The sequence below is a fragment of the Opisthocomus hoazin genome, chromosome 4 (assembly GCF_030867145.1).
Source record: "Opisthocomus hoazin isolate bOpiHoa1 chromosome 4, bOpiHoa1.hap1, whole genome shotgun sequence".
Classification (NCBI taxonomy): Eukaryota; Metazoa; Chordata; class Aves; order Opisthocomiformes; family Opisthocomidae; genus Opisthocomus; species Opisthocomus hoazin.
Window position 1 is genome coordinate 39233799 of NC_134417.1, and position 21788 is coordinate 39255586.

General features: G+C 42.7%; 1 protein-coding gene across 7 annotated transcripts in view; it reads right to left on the minus strand.

Annotated features, from left to right (window-relative positions):
• The window catches only part of PDE1C (phosphodiesterase 1C), a 383698-nt gene that overhangs the window by 67438 nt on the left and 294472 nt on the right, over nt 1–21788 (minus strand). For all 7 annotated transcript variants that reach the window (XM_075418641.1, XM_075418635.1, XM_009943060.2 and 4 more), the window contains 5 exons: nt 17215–17328; nt 16190–16372; nt 13943–14009; nt 8433–8549; nt 6278–6418 (listed from right to left, as the gene is read on the minus strand). In XM_075418641.1, the coding sequence (XP_075274756.1) occupies nt 6278–6418; nt 8433–8549; nt 13943–14009; nt 16190–16275 (411 nt within the window). In that variant the 5' untranslated portion in view covers nt 16276–16372; nt 17215–17328. The remainder of the gene's footprint in view (nt 1–6277; nt 6419–8432; nt 8550–13942; nt 14010–16189; nt 16373–17214; nt 17329–21788) is intronic.

The following is a 21788-nucleotide window of genomic DNA, read 5'->3' on the forward strand; positions in this document are numbered from 1 at the left end:
TACTGGACAGAGGCAATGCATGAGAGAACATTTCAGAAGACACACGCTAGATGATGACAGGTATATGCATTTGTTGCCAGGTTGAGATGAGGCTGAAGCACAGTAAAGAGAGAACTGAAGATAGATATTTATCCATTTCATGGTTTTGCTTCTCAGTCAGAGTGGAGCCTGGGATATACACAGCTGTTACTTCTTGCTCTGACTGGCTTTAGCACTTTGTTTCTGCAACTGTCTTCAAAGTCTACACAACACAGTATGGTGCTGCAATCCACGTGCTGCATAGCAGCAATGCCTAAATAGTCCCTAGAAACTATTTGCAAGAGGTGTTTCCGCTGAAGTATCACTGGACTTATTTAATGATGCTAATAATGCACAAAAGCCTGTGAATGTTTTATAACATGATGCACCTTCAGCAGGATCTGTCTTTCATCTGGGCTACCACCTTTCTATCAGAGAAGCATTGTATATAAAATCAGAGGAAAAGCAAGCGAACTGAAATTCTTTACCAACAGAGAAAAGATATTTTACAATCTCAAAGAAGAAATTAGGTAAGAGAAGAGGCTGTGCTATTTTCAAATGTCTACATGTTGCTGGGAAACTGCAGAAGTATAGCACTGAATACAGAAGCTTTTACAAATATTATTATTATTAACATATTGTGAGGAGGCAGGCAAACTCAGCTCTCACTTCCATTATCCAAGTCTTTAAAAAATAGGCATTCTAAAATTGTACCCAAGAAAAGAAGAAAAAATGCTATCTGATAAAAAAGAAGGATTATACCTTTGTAATCTATCAGCTAACATCAAACTGACAGAGGCAGACATGTCCTTGAGTTAATCTCCTCCAGCAAGTCACAGTGGCCCCAGGCTAAGTATTCACAAGCATGGTCAGATCACAACATTGGCCAAGAAAGATAATTGCCTATCAACTCAAGCCAAGCAAAAGTCCTAGAGACAATCTGCCCTCTGACCATTAAGAACTAAACCTACTACCTATTTTATTCCTGGTCATGCAGCATCATGGCAACAAGTATGGTACAAGTAAAGAAAACGTGTCCCGAGATCTTCATCATCCAGGGTGGTTTTCATCACACGAACATGACAGCACTCGTCAGCTCCTCCTCTCCACCTGCACCACCTCTCTCTCACCTAAAAACTCCTAAAAGTCTAACACAAAAAAAAGACAAGCCATCCTCTAAAGATGTGGTCTGCACAGCAGCCTTGACAAGAAAGCACGAGCCAAAGGGAGAAAGGAAACTTTTAACTAGTGGAGAGATGACACCTTCCCCCAGGACACCAGTGGACGCTTTAGTAGTCGGTATTGCCTTCCGTATCTCTTCTTTCATCTGCTGTCAAAGCAGAGGACTGGAACAACACAGGAAAAAGGGGCACCTTGGGATCTGCTGTCACCACGGCAGCACAGGCACAGCAACCCCTCACCAGAAACACCTTTACAGCCAGCTTTGTTGTCCTCCTTTCAACAACAGTCAGCACAATTTCTGTTTGCAGGCTGTTTGTCATTTAGTCATCACAGAGGAAAGGAAAGCACTTCCCTAGACTCCTTCACTGATGTTGTGATCTCAACAGCTTTTACACTGCTTGAAGTACATGGGAATCAACTGATGGGGTAGAAGCACCTACACAGCCTCCACCCTAAGGACTCCCCTGAAGAGCCCACAGCCACAATCAGATCAGTCCTGCATGCTTGTCTAGAATCACCACTATCTGCAGCTATTCTTTGGGCAACCCCAGGGTGGGTCTGGCTTCATCTTCAACCACCCATTCGGTAGCTGAGGCAAGAACTGGCCAGGGACAGCAATCCTCCGTGGGCCTTCCCATCCTCAATCTGAAAATCCCACCTTCAAGTCCCAAGGACCTTGGTGGCCCTACAATGGACTCCTCCTGTTGCCCCAGCACTACACCCCAGAGGACGCCAGGCCTTCTCCTCCCCTTGGCCTCTCTCTGCTACTGTTGGGTGCAGGGAAGATACTGAAAAGCAAAATGGCCTGATGGAATGGGGCCTTCATGGCCTCATGGGCCACTGTCTGAGCCACAGAAACTTCTGTTGGCAACATCACCAGCCTTCCGTTACACAAGCAGGCACCCCTGCGGCTGGCCCACAGCTCGCTGAGCAACTGGAGATGATGACACCAAGTCTGCTTGGTAAAGGAGGATGCAGCACAGCGAGGTGAGTGCCCATATTGAGTGGCATGAGCGAGAAGAGCTTCTTGGAACCACTGAGGATGCCTCTACCTCCCAACAAATGGAAGCAGGCTGACGGGAGGAGCAGCACCTACAGCATGCAAGCAGTGGCTGGCACTTGCCCCAGCAGTCACATGGATGTCGTGGAGGATGACCTGCCACAGAATGCCGAAGAGCCCATGGAGGTGGATCCACCTCCAGAAGAGGATGAGCCCATGGAGGTAGATCCACTTCCCGCAGTGCTGATGGGGCACTACACCACCATGTCCAAGGTGCTCCCAGCGCCATGGTGCCCAAAGCACTGCAGGACCACTGGGGGCTCTCAGAGACCCTCCAAACAGCCAGCTCCCAGAAAGCAGTGCCACCCCTGCAGCCAACACTAGCCCTGAGTGGGCCACCCACACCGACATCCTGCAGGCTTGTCAGGAAGGTCACCCAGCTGTCAAGCCACAGATTAGCCCTGCTTTCCCACCCACCACCCCCAACCCTATGAAGGGGCATCTTCTCTGCCCTGAGCCCAGGGGAAGAGGCGAGGAGAGGGGCTGCCATCTCTGGCCAACAGCCCCAGAGGACGAGGAGTTGTCCCTTGGAGCTCACTGGACACTTCTGGACACCTCTGCAGACCCTAGACACTACTGGAGACCACTGGAGACCACCAGAGACCACTGGAGTGCCACCAAGGTTACTGGGGCATGGAGGTGGTATTTTTCCTGTCTGAGGATGAGTAAGCCAGTGGGGGTGGCTGCCCTCAGCTAGGTCTCGCCTCAGGTACAGAATGGGTGGATGAAGATGAAGCCAGACCCACCCTGGCAGTTTGTAGACAATGGCAATAGATCATTGAAGAAGGTAGATGCCCCATTCCTGGAAATATACAAGATGGAGAGACAGCTCTTCCTTTGGAGAAGCAGAAGGCTTCAGTTCTGACAGGAAGAAGTTTTGGCAAGATTAGCCAATAGACAATTAAAAAAAACAAATAAAAATGATAAAACCTGATTAAAAATGAATAAAACACAATAAAAACCCTTCTATACAATAAAATTAAAGAGACAGTTTGATTTTCTCCGCTTGCACCCCCACTGCCTTTGGTAGGATACAAGCCATGGACTCATGTCTCCATACAAGCCACAGGCTCATGTCTCCCACCTGCTTCCTGAGTCCTACTGATCAAACAAGAAGGCTGAGAGCACTCAAATGCCAGTGTTCTTTGCCAATGTGCATGGAAGCAGCATCGCTTCTCTGCTTCATGAGATATGTGAGAAAAAAGCTTCATCTTCACGGTAGGAATAAAATATGGAAGTGGAGCTTTGCTGTGAAAATGCTTCTGCAGAAAAAAAATACCTCTGTGAGCTCAGGAGTTTCCCTGTCTTTAAGGTCTTTAATGCCACAGCCAGTACGAAGCAGGCCATGGTAGCAACTATTTTTTTACACCTTGGTTTCTCTCATCAACAGCACTGTTTGGTTTGTTCCCACATGGAGCAGACTGGTAGGTACCCAGCACAGGTTACTGGAGCCCAGGGCTTGCAGCAAACCAGGGAACACACTAAACTGGCAGTCTTGGTGCACCTCTAGTATTTCATACCAAGTTTGCTCTGTACAGAAGTAAAAACATTTTTGGTTTTGTTTATGGGGGTTGTTTGGGGGTTTTTTTCTTTTTATCAGCTATATTGTCTCTCTCCCTTTTAGAGCAAAAAAATCCAAAATATTTCATCATTTACTCATGTATTTTCATGTCCTTCCACTTCTCTCTTTTTTAACACTTGCCTAGCTTTCCTGTTCTCACAGACTATAAAACCTCATTCAGCACTGTGGCAACAGGGGCTACAATGAAACAGCACTCATTCTGTCACGGATGAGTTCCAGCTAAATTGCTAACAGTCCGAGAAGGAGCAAGGTAGAACAAGGCAGTTCTGAACACACCCAGTCAGGAGCAGGGCTGCTGCACTCAGGCAGCTGTTCCCATCCAGTCACTTTTTCAAGCAGAGCAGCCCCACGTCAAAACTGCCCTTCTCACAGGTAGGAGGAAAAAAAAGGGGATCCATTTGCTCTCCTTCATAACGCAATTCACATCACTCAATATTGTATTATTCCCACTGACTACAGCCTTTGGTGCCTTTTCATTAACTAATGGCCCTAAAAGCAGCAGTGACCAATTCACCATCGCACGGGAGGTTTTGAGGATGCATCTGTGTTACCTGCAAATTTGGCCTAACTTCTGCTTACTTCAGACACAGTCAGGAGCAACTGACACAACTTCAGTCACAATCGGGCAGTCTGGATCCGGTCTTGAGACACCCACGGCCTGACTCCTTCCAAATACGCCTTTACCAAACCCTGCAATTCACAGCTGCAGTCCCCAGCCAACACAGGAGACTCGGGACATGTTTACAGGAGCCACTGGAGCACGTTACTCGTCAGGGAAGAGCCTTCAGGTCCAGCCTCAGAACTGAAGCAACATTACTGTGGCAATTAAGGGACTGCAGCAAGGCAGACCATATGCACAAAGGGGTGTTCCCGAGCATAAGCAGCTCAGCAGCTGTTGAAACCAGCCTAAAAGACATAGCAGGAGCTGCGCTATGCCTTGTTAACTTGCACCTCTCTGTCCTATGCTCCACCGCATGCTACACGCTGGCAGCAGAATTTCTTCAGGTTTCTCATCAAGCTGTGCAGAAGAAGGCGGCATCAACACACAGCAGGAGACACAAGTATTACCACGAGTGATGCTGAGTGCCAACTCTTATGGGGATTTCATACAGCCTGTCTAAGGTACTCATGGCATCAGAAACAGTGCTGGAATTTGGCTGGGCTGAGTCACATGCAGCCATGGGTTTCCCTCACCTTTTTCTTCAACAGTTCCCAGTTCTGGAGCTTGGAACAATCAGGGAGTGTTCAAGAAGGCAGAAGCTGCAGGAAGAGCCTTGGCCTCTGCTGATCTGGGTTCACGTGCACACTCTGCACTGCAAAGACTCTCTGCACCTGGAGGTGCTTCCCTTTGCTGCTTCTGCACAGCTGTCAGCAAAAGGACCTCAGCAAAATGAAGCACAATACCATACAACTGCACATCATCAAGTACCAGCCACAAAGAGAGCAACCGGTGAATGGCCATGGTGCAACAAGTGAGAACGTGAAAAATGTTGAGCAGACAAAGCTCCCTTTCACTGATGCCTTTGCCTCTACGCTTCTGCCAATGCAAGGGCGAAGGGCAGATTAGATGCTGGAGAAAGGCGAAGTGAGCAACAGGTTGAAAAGAGCTGCCACACAGGATCAGACTAAAAGTCATTTCGTTCCCTGTTCTGTCTGCAGCAGCAACCAGGAGTAAGAAGAGGAAGAGAAGGCCATACATACGTATCCTGTACATAGTGAGCTTTCCCTACCATTTCTACTCCCCACCGAGCGGGCCAGCCACTTTCTGAGCCACCAGCTGAGCCCATACTGTAATGGCTGATCACCACTCTGGAGTCTGTCTGCCTTCAATTTCCCTAGTCCTTCTCCAAAGATATTTCTCTTCTTTGTCTCGACAACCCCTGCAGGAATACACTACGTATTTCTCTTTAAGCCTTCTATCCATTCCTGTCATTGTTGTCAGACTTCCCCCCTCTGTAGGTTTCTAAGTAAGCCAGTTCACCTGGTTTTGCTGTAGAGACTGGCTGGGGATCCGCATCTCCAGAGCATGCTGCTTGTCATCCTCAGGTAAGTGGAATGAATTGTCCTTTGGAGGTACTGCCTTGCTCCCTTAAGTAAGAAGCAAGCTTAGACAATTTGCTTCTCCCCATTAGGTGAAATAAATTCCAACAAAAGTGCGTTGGCAGAATCACCCAGGAGATCCATGGCAAAGTGGAAAACTGAGCTTGGCTTTCTCATTCATCCTCTTTTAGAGCACGGTTAAAAGAGTTATAGACATCTTCACCTACCTTCTATTTCTAAACAATCCTAAATCTCTACTTCCATTAGCACAGCAGTAGCAGACGAAGTTTGTCCACATTGCAAGGAGGTTCTGCTGTGAATAATCATAATCTCTTTACTGAGCCAAAACTGTTGTAATCTCATTATGTATTCAGGATGCCAACTCCTGTACTTACCACTACGCCTGTCTTGAAAAGGAGGTAATGGACCGTTTGTGTCACATCTGCGGCGTGCATTAGGTTGTGATATGGATTTTTGTGTTTGCTGTAGCCAACCTCCAGAGCTTCCACAAAGGACACCAGGGCAGAAATGGGGATCTGAGTAAAGCAGCACAGAATTAAAAACAAAATAATCACCTTTAATGGCTAGCATTCAGAGGGGAGCATTTTGGTAAGCGGTCCCAAAGAGCAGTTTGTATTTCACAAATAAATAACACAGTAAAACATCTGAAACAGGCATTCAAGAGGGAGAGTGAATCCAGGTCACTTTCGCAAACTGGCTTCCCCATCCCTAATTAGATTATTGATGAATCATTCCCACACATAAGCACACACAAGTAAGTATCCTATGAAATGCTGTCTGGAAGACAGATGAAGTACGAAAAGTAGAGAGCACCTGACTGATTGCCCCTGGAGAAATATTTCTAATTAGGGCCACAAGCATCTGTCTGTTCCCCTCACAACCCACTGGAAGATATCTCTACTTTGCTATTCACATTCAAAATTATCTAATGAAACACAATGTACAGTAAGTCTGAGATATTCTACTAAGAGGACCATCATTTATCAGACCTCTGGCTTTTCACAGTGAAATCCAGCCTGCCCATCCTATGGACTTGCCATGTTTTTCTGATTCCAAGAGCAGAACTGCGCACACTCAAGAAAATGCAGTTCAGCGGATTTCTAGAGAGGAGACTATGCAGGTGGTCAGCTGCAACATATGCAACTGGGAACATGGGTTCTCCAGTTTCATCTGCTTAAACGGCAAATACCCTAAATGCTCATATTTCCATAGTTAGAGGAGCACTGTTCTTCTTTTGGATACGTATCAGTGGATGATCAAGTTCTGACCAGTTACCTTCTTCAAACATTTCTCATCAGGCACAGGCAGTTCCTGAAGAAGTACAGGAGCCAGAGATCTGTAAACCCTTTCCAGCCAAAATGAATGGGGAATGCCTGGGAGTGGAAGTGGCAATGGAGGAACGGAGAGCAGAGTATTTGGGTGGGGAGAATGGTCAAGATTTGAGAGTAATGTTTCTGCCATCCAAATTAGTTTGTTCAAAGCTGGAGGAAAAGATACGTAGCATTTGTATTAGCAAACCTCTGTAAAAATTATAGAAATATAGAACAGTTTGGGTTGGAAAGGACCTTAAAGATCATCTAGTCCAAATCTCCCTGCAATGAGAAGGGACATCGTCAACTAGATCAGGTTGCTCAAAGCCCTATCCAACCTGGCCTTGAACACTGCCAGGGCGGGGGCATCTACCACCTCTCTGGGCAACCTCTTCCAGTGTTTCACCACCCTCATAGCAAATAATTTCTTCCTTATATCCAGACACAATCTACCCTCTTTTAGTTTAAAACCATTGCCCCTTGTCCTATCACAACAGGCCCCACTAAAAAGGCTGTCCCCATCTTTCCTGTAAGTCCCCTTCAGGTACTGAAAGGCTGCAATAAGGTCTCCCTGAAGCCTACCTTCTCCAGGCTGAACAGCCCTAACTCTCTCAGCCTTTCCTCATAGCAGAGGTGCTCCAGCCCTCTGACCATTTTCATGGCCCTCTTCTGGACCTGCTCCAACAAGTCCATGTCTTTCCTGTGCTGAGGGCTCCAGAGCTGGGTGCAGGACTCCAGGTGGGATCTCACCAGAGCGGAGCAGAGAGGCAGAATCATCTCCCTTGACCTGCTGGCCATGCTTCTTTTGATTAATTTGAATTCAAGCTCTCTTTTCTTGCTTGTACACCTGAGAGTCCTATGAATCTCAGGAGAATGACACCATAATTCCCACAGGGTCAAATGCATTTCCCATGGATTTAGCAGGCATGCTAGTGAAGTGTTGATGGTTGGACTTGATGATCTTAGAGGTCTTTTTCAACCTTAATGATTCTATGATTTCTTGGGGAAGCCTGTTTGGAACCCTACCTACTTCATGGTGCCCCATTGCAATTAAATGCACTATTCAAATAACATTTGGTCTTTCTAACCAGGGAAAGTGTAGCGTCCATGAAACCTTCAAATCGCAGTAAAAATGCATTTTCAATGGAACAAACAAGGACGAGAGGGAAGCTGAACAAAATCTGAGATGGAAGAAGCAACTCATCTTCTAACTACTGACCTTGAAACGGTTGATCAGATCATAGCGTGTGAGAAGTTCATAGAAAATGAATTTCAGTGCATGATCCCCACTGGCATCGTTCAGTGCAAATACATCAAAGGACCATTTGTCTACATTCTGCAAGAGTGGATAGAAAAGACAGTTAATACGGTCATCCCTTTTATAATGATAGTTCAATTTCTATCACTTTACATTTACAAGCAGAGAATTAGAGTGGCAACATAAGTGTGTAGCTTTAACTTCTTCAATTCCATTTACACAATGCAGAGTCTAATTTACTCACCAGTATTGTATGACTCGTGTTTAAGAAGCTTCCATTAAGAACACGTATGTTGTTTATTCTAAAGGCAGCAATTCTCCACACCAGAATTTAATCAGCAAAGGCTGAATCCAAAAAAAGATAAGAATCCTGGTTTGCTTTAGTCCCTAAAATATTGGGATGGCCCTGTTGTGGCTGATTTTACCCTTCTCTGTCCCCTACCCACGTACTACGTCTATGAAAAAGACAATTCACTTTGAAGGAAACAGGAATAACAGACATACCTTCTAATGATATTAAAGCCTCTGGATGTTGCTGTCCCTATAGAGCTCTTAAGACTTCGTATTTTGAGAAAAGCACTCCAATGCTTCACTCATGCTTAATACAGAATAAGGTAATATGTTTTTTCAGTAAAAAAAATACAGGCCTGTGTCATATTTTTACCACTTACTCTTCAATCAACCAAAAAGATAAATAAATAGAACTATCTTGTTAGACCCAAAAAGCAACGTACTTCCCTCTGATTTTAATATTAATCCTGAATTGCGATTATTGCAGCTTTAAATTGTCCAAAGACAACATGACCCTAATCTTCCTTATTTTATTTTTTAAAGATAGCTGAGTCCACTGGGGCTTTCAGAAAACTACAGAGCAGAAGAAAATCACAGGAATGTTACATTAAGTGCTATTGATGATATTAAAAACAACCTTTATAACAGAAGAGTAAATTCCAGTTGGGAAAGTTCCAGTCAGCTGTAAATGATATATTAATGCTGCAAGGTGGTCAGTCAAGAGACTGAGGAGGTAAAGTTCACTTCCTGGCTCATAAATCTAAAGTATTAGGTATAAACCTTCTCACAGAAGGCTGAGTTCAAATCTCAACTCTTAGGGCAGGCTGTGGGAGCTGACAGCACTCATTATCTAGCAAGATAAAGTTCCTTGATCTCAGAACTGGATGTTCCTAAAACTCTATGCATCTTTCTCTCCTCCTCCTAGCAACAAAAAAGAAAGGTGCAGAAGGAGTTATAGCCAGAAGAGTGATATACAGATCAACCACGCAGCTGCATCTGGCACAGCACCACTGCTCAATCTCTCTTGCCTGCTGAGAACTTTGATGTACTTCCCACAGGGATTTATCCAAATGACTCTCCTTAAGCCACATACTAAAGATTGACATCTCTACATTGAAGTTTCCCTTCACTTTCAAATTCTGTTGCGGGTTACCCCCCATCTCCTTGTGGCACTTTCACTAAGAAAGAAAGATGACTACATTTCATACATGCACGTACACAGCTGCTCTCAGTGCAAGAAATGGGGGTTGGCTAGACATAATGTTGAGTACTTTTAGAGATTAGAGTCCATCTAAAACCCTGCCATCTTTTTTAGCAATACAAAAAATGCTAAATTACACTTATCTGTTGAGCTCTTAAAGCCCAACTCACCCTTCTTGTTTGCTGTCAGGGTCACATTCCAGGTAAGGACTTCACTTCAAGTCAAACACAAAGGCCAGTGACCTTTAACCACCTTGTAGTCACCCATACATCGACATAGCTACAGGACGTCTTATGATCTGAATGAGACCAACTTCTTTTGGTACCGGCTCTCTCCAGCATGGGCTGATCCCGACAACCTTGCTGTTTACATAGTCTCGATTACACAGAGATGAGTATGCCTCTTGTGGAAGTACAGTCCACAGAGAGGCTACTTAGGGAGTGACTATCAAGGACGCTGAAGATTCAGCTCTGCTTTCACCTATCACACTAAATCATTTGCTTGCCAAGCAGTTCATATTGCAAGATGTGTGGAGCCTACACACTGAAAGCAGGGTCAAGCTTCTCCAGAGATGATTTGTGGCCCAAGTCACAGAAGAGCAATCATAATTGAAGCTCTTCAACATCTTCAGTAGGCGTACAAGAGAAAAAACAACCAAGACAGGACAAAGTTCCACCAAGAAAACATCTTTTGAAGCCCTTGAACAAACTTAGAAAATGGGCAAGAAAAATAACGCCCAAAGCATCCAATCAGTCAATTGATGTATTTTCCTGGTTTCTGAGTGTAATCACTTATCTCAGTCAATGCAGCAAATTAATTTAGCACTTGCATGTACATAATAATTTATTTTTAGATCATAAGGCTTTGAAAATAGTGTCTCAACTACAATGAAATTTAATTCACTGAAAGGCAATCTTACCCCGTAGAAATTACAGGAGTTTGTTCCCTCATATATCATTCCTGTAGTTAACGTTGTGCTCTAGCAGCAGAGAAAATTTACCAAATTGTGAAATCGCAGAATAGTACATCAGATTTTTTCTTTTGCATGAAATAATGATTAACTACAGAGATGACAAGTTTCACAGCAGAGCTATTTAGATTTTACTGAGGGAGAAGTCCTTGCTCTTGTCAAGTCAACAGAAGTTTTACTATTGACAATATCGACACCAGCATTTTACCCTGAATAACTAGAGGGAAAAATCCTCTTAACAGAAGCATGAAAGTGTCATAGATGGCTTAGAGGCTTGCAGCAACACCAGTTATGCTTTGAAAATAAGTGGATCTTATGACCTTAAAAAAAAAATTAACACAGAAATGACCCCTCTATTGGGGAGAGATCTAAAGGGAGGCAGAACTTCACAGATGTCTGATGATGGAGAAGAAAAACTGCTTCTCCCTAAGAGAGGTGAGGAATGGGAAATTATCTGTGGTACACATGTCTCTAGGTCACTGGCCCTGTAGCCTCAGCTGAAGTGTCGTAAGCTGTTCTAATGCCGCATATGCCCACTGTGGTGTAACTGCAAGTAGATCCAAGGTGTCATACTTCTCAGTCCCGTGTCCTTATTACCTGGCCATTCCCCCACTGCTTAGCGGAACTTACGAGGTGAAGTGAAACACCATTTCTTCACAAACGCTCAGCTTCCTGCCTTTCTGTCTGTCCTTAACCTTGAAGACTTGCTTTGTTTTATAAGCCAACAAGCAGATTCAGGGATATATGTTATTCTGCTCAACCTTACTGGAAGGCCTAACATTTTTGTAGCCACAGACAAGCAGAAGTCTATACTGCAGACATTGTAAGTGACTACAGGTTCTGTGTTCATTACCTGTATATTAGCTAGCCCAGAAAATATTGCCATGACAGCATGGGCATCAGAAGAGGCTGAAAAATCCACTTCTAAAGCAGATAACTACTTCAGCATTTAGTTAATGTGAAGTTCTGGCTCTAGCACTACACTGCTGAACAGCAGATCACCACAACTTACTGAGTAAATCAACATACTTACTTATTCAAACATGTCTAAATGCAAAGGATGTATGGCCACTATTCAAATAAGAGACAAGGCTGATTGTCCCATTTGTGGCAACAGGTCTTACATCATCACACCTGTCATGCAGAAAGGCAACAGGCTACTGCAGTAGAAAAATCAGTATCCAATACATAAATATAGAGAGGTGCTGTGTGACCAATTAAAAAATTGCCTAAATTCTCATCCACTGAAAAAGTGAGAGAGCTTATACACCTAGGACTTCCACTGCTACCACTCCTGCATTTTTTGCAGAAGCTGCAGTATTTCATTTCTTTATTAAAACCAACCTTATTTTGCCAAGCTGATTCCACAGATTTGGGTTACTCAGTGCATACATCCTGTTGGCCATGGCAGCAAAAAGGAGAGCACACAGTTCAAAAATAAGCTAGTTTTGACTCCATGTCATCTCAGTTCTTGGCCTTATTAGCATGACTCCAAGAGCAATGTTGATCATGGAGATCCAGAACAGCTGAAAAGATGTGTGGTACACTCCCACACCCTTTTGTATGCTTAAACATCAGCTCATTTTACATAGTACAACAAGCAGTCGGGTAATTGTAAGGTTTTTGTACTTGGCTTTACTGGACTGAAGCAAGCAATAAAATGTACCATATTCCATTAAGGAGATGGGACTGAGAAATTAAGTATTATTTCAAAGATAGAAGACTTCTTCAAAACAAGTAACTCCATTTCAACCATATCCACTACCAACTCCAAGGCCATCCAGGCAAAGACATGTTCTCAAAATAGTTTTGGAAAAAAAATACATCCTGGAGTGCACAGTGTCCAAGGAGGCGTTATTTCACCCTGAGCAAAATTAGTCAATGCCTTTGTCATTACTGATGTGTCTTAACTTACTCTAGCACAATCAGTTCTTTTTATGACCCTTAATTATTTAAAAACATAGAAAGAGGAGAGGAATTCTGTAAGGTTTAAGACACCTCAGAGTAGCTGAGGGGTCTTAGATTGTCTTGTTACTGCTGAGGAAGTTGGGAGAAGAGATACCATTATAGATATGCCCCTCATAAGATGACTATGGGGTGTAGTTCTAAAAGAACTCCCATTTGCAGGAGTGAAACTAACAATTGTCAGCCTGCAGTTGGAAAAAGATGTGGATGGATACTTTGACTCTGTACATTAAAGGTATGTTTGATCATTCTTCTTGCATTCAGTGGTCTTTCTGCAGTTCCTTCACATCTTTTGATGAGTTGTACTATCCAAAACAAAAAGGATTCAGTAGCCTAACTTCAGGTCTTTCCAGTGTGGAGTAGAGCAGAAGGACTGCCTTATGAGCTTTGTGTGTAATGTCCCTGTGTTTTGCCCCACTGTGTCACCTTTTTTCACCATTGCATGTCATGGTTGAACCACATGCAACATGTAATTTGTAAAGCTGCTGTGTTGGCTGTTGGCTGCTAATTTATGTCTATAGTCTTGAAAATTCCCAACTAAGTCAAAAGCCTTGCAATTGTCCCATGGATTGGGCCTTTTTTTTTCCCAGACTACTTCTGACACTTCAAAACTCATTAAAGAGTCATTATTCCTAAACTGATTGTCACCTTGAAGACCTGAAGTTGAGCAATATAAGAAACTTCCATCTCTCACAAAAATTGATCCTTTTCCTTCTCCACCTCTCTCCATCTGTGTTTTCTTTCTTCCCTGTGGGAGGTTGTGATTGATTCCAGCATGTTACTATGTCCTCGGTTTAATCACTGTAATCTAGAACAGAGCTGTAACCATCACAACCTGAAAGTGGCCACAGCCTTGAACTCTGTTCTTTCCTTTATTGAAAGGATATTCCCTTAGGCCAGTAAAGGATTAATGTATGTGAACCAAACTAAATGTCACAGAGAAGGAAAGGGCAAGTACTAAGACCCCCTTACCAAGTCATATATCGCAGTGTTACCTCAATGCTTTTTACAGGAACTCCCTCAACATCATTTTATTGGGATTACCTTTAGCACTCCGATTACAGCTGGTGGGTAGCTCAAACCGACCATATTTGAAGTCCGTCTGTACATTCTACCAAGATAAAATAGATAAGGCAAAACATAAATAGAATTAGACAAAACAAACCAAACAAACAAAAATCATAAAGCAATAGACCATTACAGGAGACCTTATTTAGCCCAGGAAACCCTAACTGCAATTTCATTTTTTTTTCTTCCTTCTTGTTCCTAACTTGCACAATATTCTCTGTATCATTCTTATTGTATATCCTAACCTGGGACTATGCATGTCCCTGTTTCTCATAGTTTGGTTACCTGGCAGGACATCACAGAGAATCTGCCAGTATCAGGTCTTCAGAGGGAAAGGCTACAGTCAAATAAACAAGACGTTCCCCATTTTCCACTGCAGAAGACCATACTGCTCTTTCAGTTCTCTTAGTCCTTGTTGGTCCACATACAAGCTAATTCTGAATGTACTTCAGAAATTGTTGTCTGCAATGAATCAACTTCAGTTCTGTACTTCTGTCACTGTTGTTTGCATTTTTTTAAGATTGATACAAAATCTTTTGGGGGTTCGTCCTGTGTGTGTTTGAGGGAGAGAGAAGGAAAGAGTAAGGCAATAATCAACATCTGCAATCATACTAAACAAAGCACTGAAGTGTGTACCAGATTTTAAACTTGTTTTCAGGCCCCACTGAGTCTAACAGGCTTGATAAATACAGAAACACTCATAGCTAAAATGCTTTTCCTCAGGTCATCCTTTTTTGCACTTAAGCAACGTGGGACTAAAAGGAGATGATGGAAAGCTCTCTTCTCCCATCTGAACTGATCCTGTGTGAAGTCTTCCTCCACTTCCTTTTTTCTTTGTCATGTTCTGCACTCAGACCTGAAAAAAGTCAGCCCCTTTGGAGAATTAAATTCACCCATTCCCCAAACTACAGAATCTGTTACCCCCTCCTCCCTCTAGTCAGGAACCTCATAGCCTTCTCCTAAGCGACAATTGAGGCAGAGTCCCTGTCCCCTTGCTCAGGAGGACCACAACCCTCCTCTGGTGCCATATTATATCTGAACACTCCCTCTTTTGGGCCACAGAGATTCAGATCAGCTGGTAAACAGCCTTCTGCAGCCAGGTATCTGCATCTACTTCTTTGTTGAGCAAGCCCCCCACTGAGAGTGAGGGTTAATTCACAAATAGCCTGTCAAACCTAGGAGAGACCTGTTCCAAGAAGAAATGACAGGTTTAGTCTTCTCAAAATTTTCTGCCACTCTTAACAAGCGTACAGTAACTTTGGTACACAGATAAAAAAAATCAGCTGTAGACATGCCACAGCAGGCTTCTGTGTGTCTGTGTGGCTTGTGGTCCACTGTCTGATACGCCCAGCCTCCTGCACAAAGGGCTGATAGGCTGTCACTGCAATTCTGATGAACAGTGAAATGCGCTCTGCTCTTCCATTTCTGACTTGAGTTTTGCTGTAGACACCTGGAACCTGATGTCTTTAACACTGCCTAAAGTCTGCTGACAGTTTCACATTTGCCAGCCCTCCTTCTAGCTTGAAGGAAGCACGTCAGTGAATTGTGGTTATTCGATAAGAAAAAGTAGGATTGGAAGTGAGTCCAAACTGAAATGACTAAATGTTTTAAAGGGTTCAGAAACCATAATCAATTTTAGCAGTAGGTTCTGATGCAAATCACGACAGAGCAGGCTGAGAGGACTCTGTGGTTTTTTTTTAAATCCTCCCTGAGATCCAAAGTTTTCACCTCAGTCTTGGTCTATACTTCATTCCAGTATTATTACAACACAGGATTATCTTCTGTTTCTTAGGAGTTCTTCATAAAAAATACCAGATCACTGAGGTAAACAGGGGCAAGGGAGGGCTTGGGCTGGGCTGACCGAATTTTAAAAGCTGTCACTCTTGACCTAGGGCTATGTAGAGGTGCTTATTCTCTGCCAAAATTATTTCAACTGTGCTATTACATCTGTATTACACTAACAACAGATCAGTATGTGCTGTTTCACGTTGAAATCTATTACTTAATCCCAGGTTTCGAGGTGCTATGAAGATCTGTGTAGAAACATCATTAGAAGCATACTAAAGTATTCTTCATTCAACAGAGTCATCTCCTAGTTCTCTAAGGTCTTCTGGCCTAAGGTACTCTCCCCTCCATCTCCTGTCATTGTGTCATCACATACTACAGGTGCAATCTGCGGTACCTGGGCAGCTACTAGAACACAGCAATTACATGCTCCTTTACCTTTCCACAAATATTCCAGCTTGTACTGCGTGGACAATACTCCTGAACCGGGGTTTTTCCTCTGTCCTTTTGAGCATCATCCCCATTTGCCGCGTGAAGGTAGAAGCCAACCAGTCCCGGACCTCCGAGGGCACAGAGTCGGACTGGATGTCACTGAGCTCATCTTCTGTGTCCAGTAAACGCCTACAAGGGAAAGGAAAAAGATGGGTAATCAGACTCCCTTGGAGAGTATTACAACATTATTAACAAAAAAGAAACTCATATATATTCTAATTAAAGCAGTTGTTAGAAGTCTTTGGTTCGTCAGCCCTAATGGAGCACAATTGTACAAGTCTACAACAGATTGTTTATTCTCTTGTATAGTTAAATGTCAGATTGTGAAACTCACTACTAGGCTGACAAAAAAGAAGCATCAGCCTTCTGAAGCACAACTACACAGTCATCTGATGACTTCCCAACTTCAGCTCATCTATGTTCCTGACCTTTCTGCCCTTCAGAGCTCATTTATGGTCCAGTCTAATTTCTCAGCTAGTATCACAGTTCTTTCCCATTCTGGCCATCTGACGTGACTCTACAAGTGCATTTAGCACCAGGGAAATAGCTTATAACAGAAAGGGGAACCCCTCTGCAACATATTACCAGTCTACCTCCATCATGACCTGGAGTAAAAATGTTTTTAATTTCAAAGACTTGATACAAGTGAAAAGATTTAACACTATTGAAAAGGAATAGAGGAGTAGGAAAAGTGGGACACAATTATTATGAAAACATTTCCCCAAAAGAATGTATACTAAATTTATGATTGCTTTTGGTCTCCGCCCCTGCCCCAGGAAACTTAAAGCAGCTTTTAGACCAAGGATTGAAGATCTGCTCTACACAGAATACAATATTTTAATGATTAAAGCCGTATTGTCTGTGAGTAATAAATCTTGACTAAAACAACTTTCCCAACTGATGTGTAAATTGCAATTTAGTGTCATTGGCACTAGATATAAGAAGAGTGCTGACGTCTGTAGTTAACTCACCTAGTTTCGTCAATGTATACCGACTCAAGAACAGTGGCAGCATATTCCAAATTCTTCTTTAGGTCTACAACTGAAGCTTCCCCTCTTTCTAGCTGCTTTACCAAAGACCGCAATCTAGAGAAAAGGAAAACAGAAATCTGATTAGTACTAAGATAAATAGGTTTGAGAGTAAGTGTCAATTCAAAACTGGAATCAGCATGAGAATTAGCATACATGATTGGCAGGTGAAAACTTCCGGAAGTCTACAAGGTTCTTTAAGCCATATACAAGAAATCAACAAAAATAACTTTTCAAAGATCAGTCACAATGACGCCAGGCAAACATCACACTGTATTTAGGCTCTAATAAGTCAGCAAGTTATGACTGTCCCCTACTCATACTGAAATAAATTAAAATAGAAATCACTTGGAATTTAACACAGGAGCTAAGAGAGGACAATTTCATTCCAGCCATAAGAAAGGAATTAACTTCTTGAGTACTATCTGTTACCAAATGTCAGCTATTTGTGATGACTGGTGTACACATATTCAAAACTGCATTAGATAGAGTATATTTAGCAGAAAATACTGTACAAGCTTAGGGAATGCTATGATTTTCACTAGATCCAGAGGTCACCCACAGACTATCCCATCTAAATTAAACAGAACTCATGGAGTTTTTTTATCACTTTATTATTATTATTAATACTGGGGGGGAACAGACGTTCTGAAAACACAATTTGTGCAGAAAATGTCTCCTGTGTCAAAGACCATCAATATATCTCTGAAATTTTTTTTGTCCTTTCCTTCACTGTACTTTGCGGTGAATTAGAAAAACAACAAAGGGAAGAAAGAGGAGAAAAAAATGTAAAAGTAAAGAGTAAAGTCTAAATAGTTTAAACAATCCAAGAACATACATGCTTACAATTAGAAGAAGAAAATCGTCATTCCTTTAAAAGGACAATGGGCTAAAGATTTCTCATGTTAAAACATTATTGTAAAAGTCTTCATTGTTAAACAGCAGTTAAATAAACATTCAAATATACACTTTACAGTATACAAGAAATCATAAATTGTTAATTTGTCCTGTTCAAGATATAAAAAAACAGAAGAGTAGTCACATCATCTAAAATTCGTCTTCTACTGAGGAGACTACTCTTCCTCAGCTTTTTCTATATTCCATCGGGAAAAATAACCTTTCCCACAAGGTAATTCAGAGCTAGAGCCCAATGTAAGTGCTTGCTCTCACTTTATTAACTGTAGTGGGAGCCCAACATCCTACAGTAGTCACACGCATGAAGTTCTTCAAATGAAGTGAGTATCCATATTTCCTTGCTATCACAATGCCCCTGAGGCACCAATGCTTTCAGGAGAAATCACGTCTCCCTGGGGCTGTATTTCACAGCAGAGCTGAGGAGCAGTCAGTCTGTCCATGGGCACTGCTCCGACAGCTCCTTCCAGCTGGGTTTCATCCCCACCTCTTTCCCTTCAAACAGTGAGGCAGTGAAGATCAAAAATAATAAAAAATATTGATTGTTACTCAGCCCAGGTCACATAAATGCCTCTCCTACTGACACGGTACTGCTGACACACAGCTACATATTTTGCACTACAAAGAATCTTGAGCAAGAGGTGGACCCTCCATCTCCAGGAGGATTGTCAGTGGTCGAAACAAAAAATAGTACTACTCAATATTTCATTCCTGATGTAAAAGTGGAGATGGGAAGATCAGTGATGTACAAATACACCAAACGCAAACTCTTCTCATCTCTGTAAGCCGGGTGGAGAGCATTCAACTATGCCAGCACATTCCCATCCAATCCTGGAACCCAACTGGTGGAATCCGTGGAGAAACCTCAGCCCCATGGAAAAAGAAATGTGGCTCGGTGCTCCCATACCCCTCTTCTGTGTAACTGCACCACCACGTGTGAGCATGAACACATTGTGTTGGATGAGCAGAGCTAGGAAAGGTGCTCCCCCACCTTCCAGGGTGATTCCAGCCTCGGGCAGCACACATGGAAGATGAATTCACTTCCTCCCTAGAGCCAAACAGTTGATCCATCCTACCCATGCCCATCTTTTCTTACCAATGCAGGAGGGGAACAAGAGAAAAAAAACAAAACAACTTTCACATCCAAGCAGTAAGCATTGGTTCATATGCCTCCTCCTTCCTTCATCCCCTGTGTGGGGAGTCCACAGATGTGACCCCTTACCTAATTACCAGAAACACTGCTTGTACACAGGCCACAAGAGGTAATATTTCAGGATGAACATAATCTTTGTCTCTTCCTGACTTTTATTTCATTGATTTAAGTAGCCTGCAGCTCTATGCCACAAGTCATTCAAAATTCATGTTTGAATAGCACAATGAGTAACGGTTGCTTCGTGGCACCAACATTCATCATGGAAGAAGATTACGCAGAGTACTGCTTGCATCAATCATTTGGAAAAACAGAAGTACAGTTGTTATAATAAAACCTTGTCACACGATCAGCCGCTCTCATGTGAAAAAAAATTACATTGTCTTTGCCTTGCCACCCATTATCTATAACTATTTCTGATTCATTGAGTCACAAGCAGCTGCTGCCACTTAACTTTACTAAATAAGAGCCGGGTGATAGTTTGTCTTTAATGCATTCCATGTATCTTTATTTTTTTGAAATAGTTCTAAACACAATCATAAATTTAAGGCCAGGCTGTCCCACTGAAGGGCATCCAGGCAAATTTATTAGGTGAAAAATTCCGTTTCAGGGTGGCTGAAGTAATTCCGGAATTCAATCAAATTTGCCAAACCATTTAGACTAAGAACATTACCACACTTTTAACATGTTTTATTTTTAGGAGCTTGTGTTAAAGCAATGGAAGCAGAGGGCAAGCTGCTGATTTACTATCTTTACCCCTTTGACTAGTCATGGCAGCAAGTGAGCAGGGTTCAGTCACGTGTACCTTTTCACAGGAAAATGCTGACTCCGTCAGGCTACAGGCTAAAAGAAACATAATTATTATCATAATCAGTTTAAGGAACCCAGTTCATCATTTGCTTTGCTTTTATTGTAACTGTCCGTTTTGTATGAACAAAATACTTTTTTCAACCAAAGCATCTTTTGTTCTGTTCTAAAAAGGTCATTATAGACTGCTCAAAACCTAAATTTTCATTGTTTCTTTTTTTTTTCCTCCTTTTCCTTTCAAGTTCAGAACTAAAAGTTTGCACGGATCTACCAGACCTAGTTCCACTGCAGCCCATGGAGCTAGTCATAGGAGAAGCAGCCAATACCTGTGCATAAGGAACTCCCAGGCCAGAAGGGAGGCGTTAACCATTTCTAATATTAAGCTGTCTTAAGACCGTGACACATACCCCAAGTGAGCCAGGCTGCAGGTCAGCCAAAAGTTTCTCAGATTACGGTCATCAGCACTGCAGTTACAAAGAACTGGCTGGTGACACAATATTAGCCCTAAATCTACTTGTTTAATTGCATTAAGATACAGTTAATGCCTTTCGTAATGAAATTTCCCAGGGAAGCCATCCCTCCAGTCTGCAAATTCTCTGTGAAAGTCTGCCAAATACTATGGAAAAGTCTGAGAACCTTTCTTCTATGCACAGTTATTTCACATTTTAGTCCTCAGATCATCCCTTAACTGCCTAAAGGAAAACCCTAGTCCTGAGCAATGCTCAGCATTCAAACTTCCTCTGACACCGCAGGGAGCTCAAGTAGGTGTATCTTAGAAAAGATGTCTTCTTAGAAAAGGTGCCAGACTACTTCCAGAATACAGCCTTCCACACTGCCTTTCCCAGGGAAATCTCTGTACGCACCCACCGTACAAACCCCTGAGAGTGTCTGCACATAATCCCACTGCACTCAGCAGAGCAGTTCATTTGTGTAAAGCAGGCGGGCTGGGTCCTCAGTGAAGGCGAGAGATTATCCAAAGTGTACGCTGTTCCACAGCCCCACTCCCGCTCTTTTTAATGTTTCCCTGAAGTACTAGCTATCATAAGATTCGGGGAGAGAGAAAATTACTAGAAACCAGGCAACTGAACTCAGGCTGTGAAAGTTACACAGCTCAAAGACCCAAAGCCACTCTAGATCCAAACTGAGTAACAGGAAAGAGTGAAGCTGTTTTCAGCACGTTCTTGAAATGTAAAATTTCTGAGTAACCGCTCCAAGCGTTCTCCTCTCTGTTATAAATAAAACAGTTTCTGTGTACAAATATTTATCTCCTTTGCTAGAGGGCTTGCTTTTATGCTGTTGGTTTTTTTTAAAAATAGCATTACATATCACTGCAGAGATGATTAACACCACCGCAGTCTGGATACCAGTCAGCTTCGATTAACATGCAAAGCACACGTATCGCCTGACTACTTGGGGCAAGTTCCTGCAACCAGTGTAAGTCTGCCAAGCTGCGTGGCTGGTCTCCACATTTGTTTTCAAAGCTTTGTGACTGTGACTCACCACACTTCTTCAACAGCACAACTCAGTCTTCTCCTCTGACAATCATTCTCATACCATTGGGCTGGCTGAGGAAAAAACTACTTTGAATGCACATTAAAATTAAAATAATAAAAAAAAAATCTAATATCATTACAGATTACCAAGGATG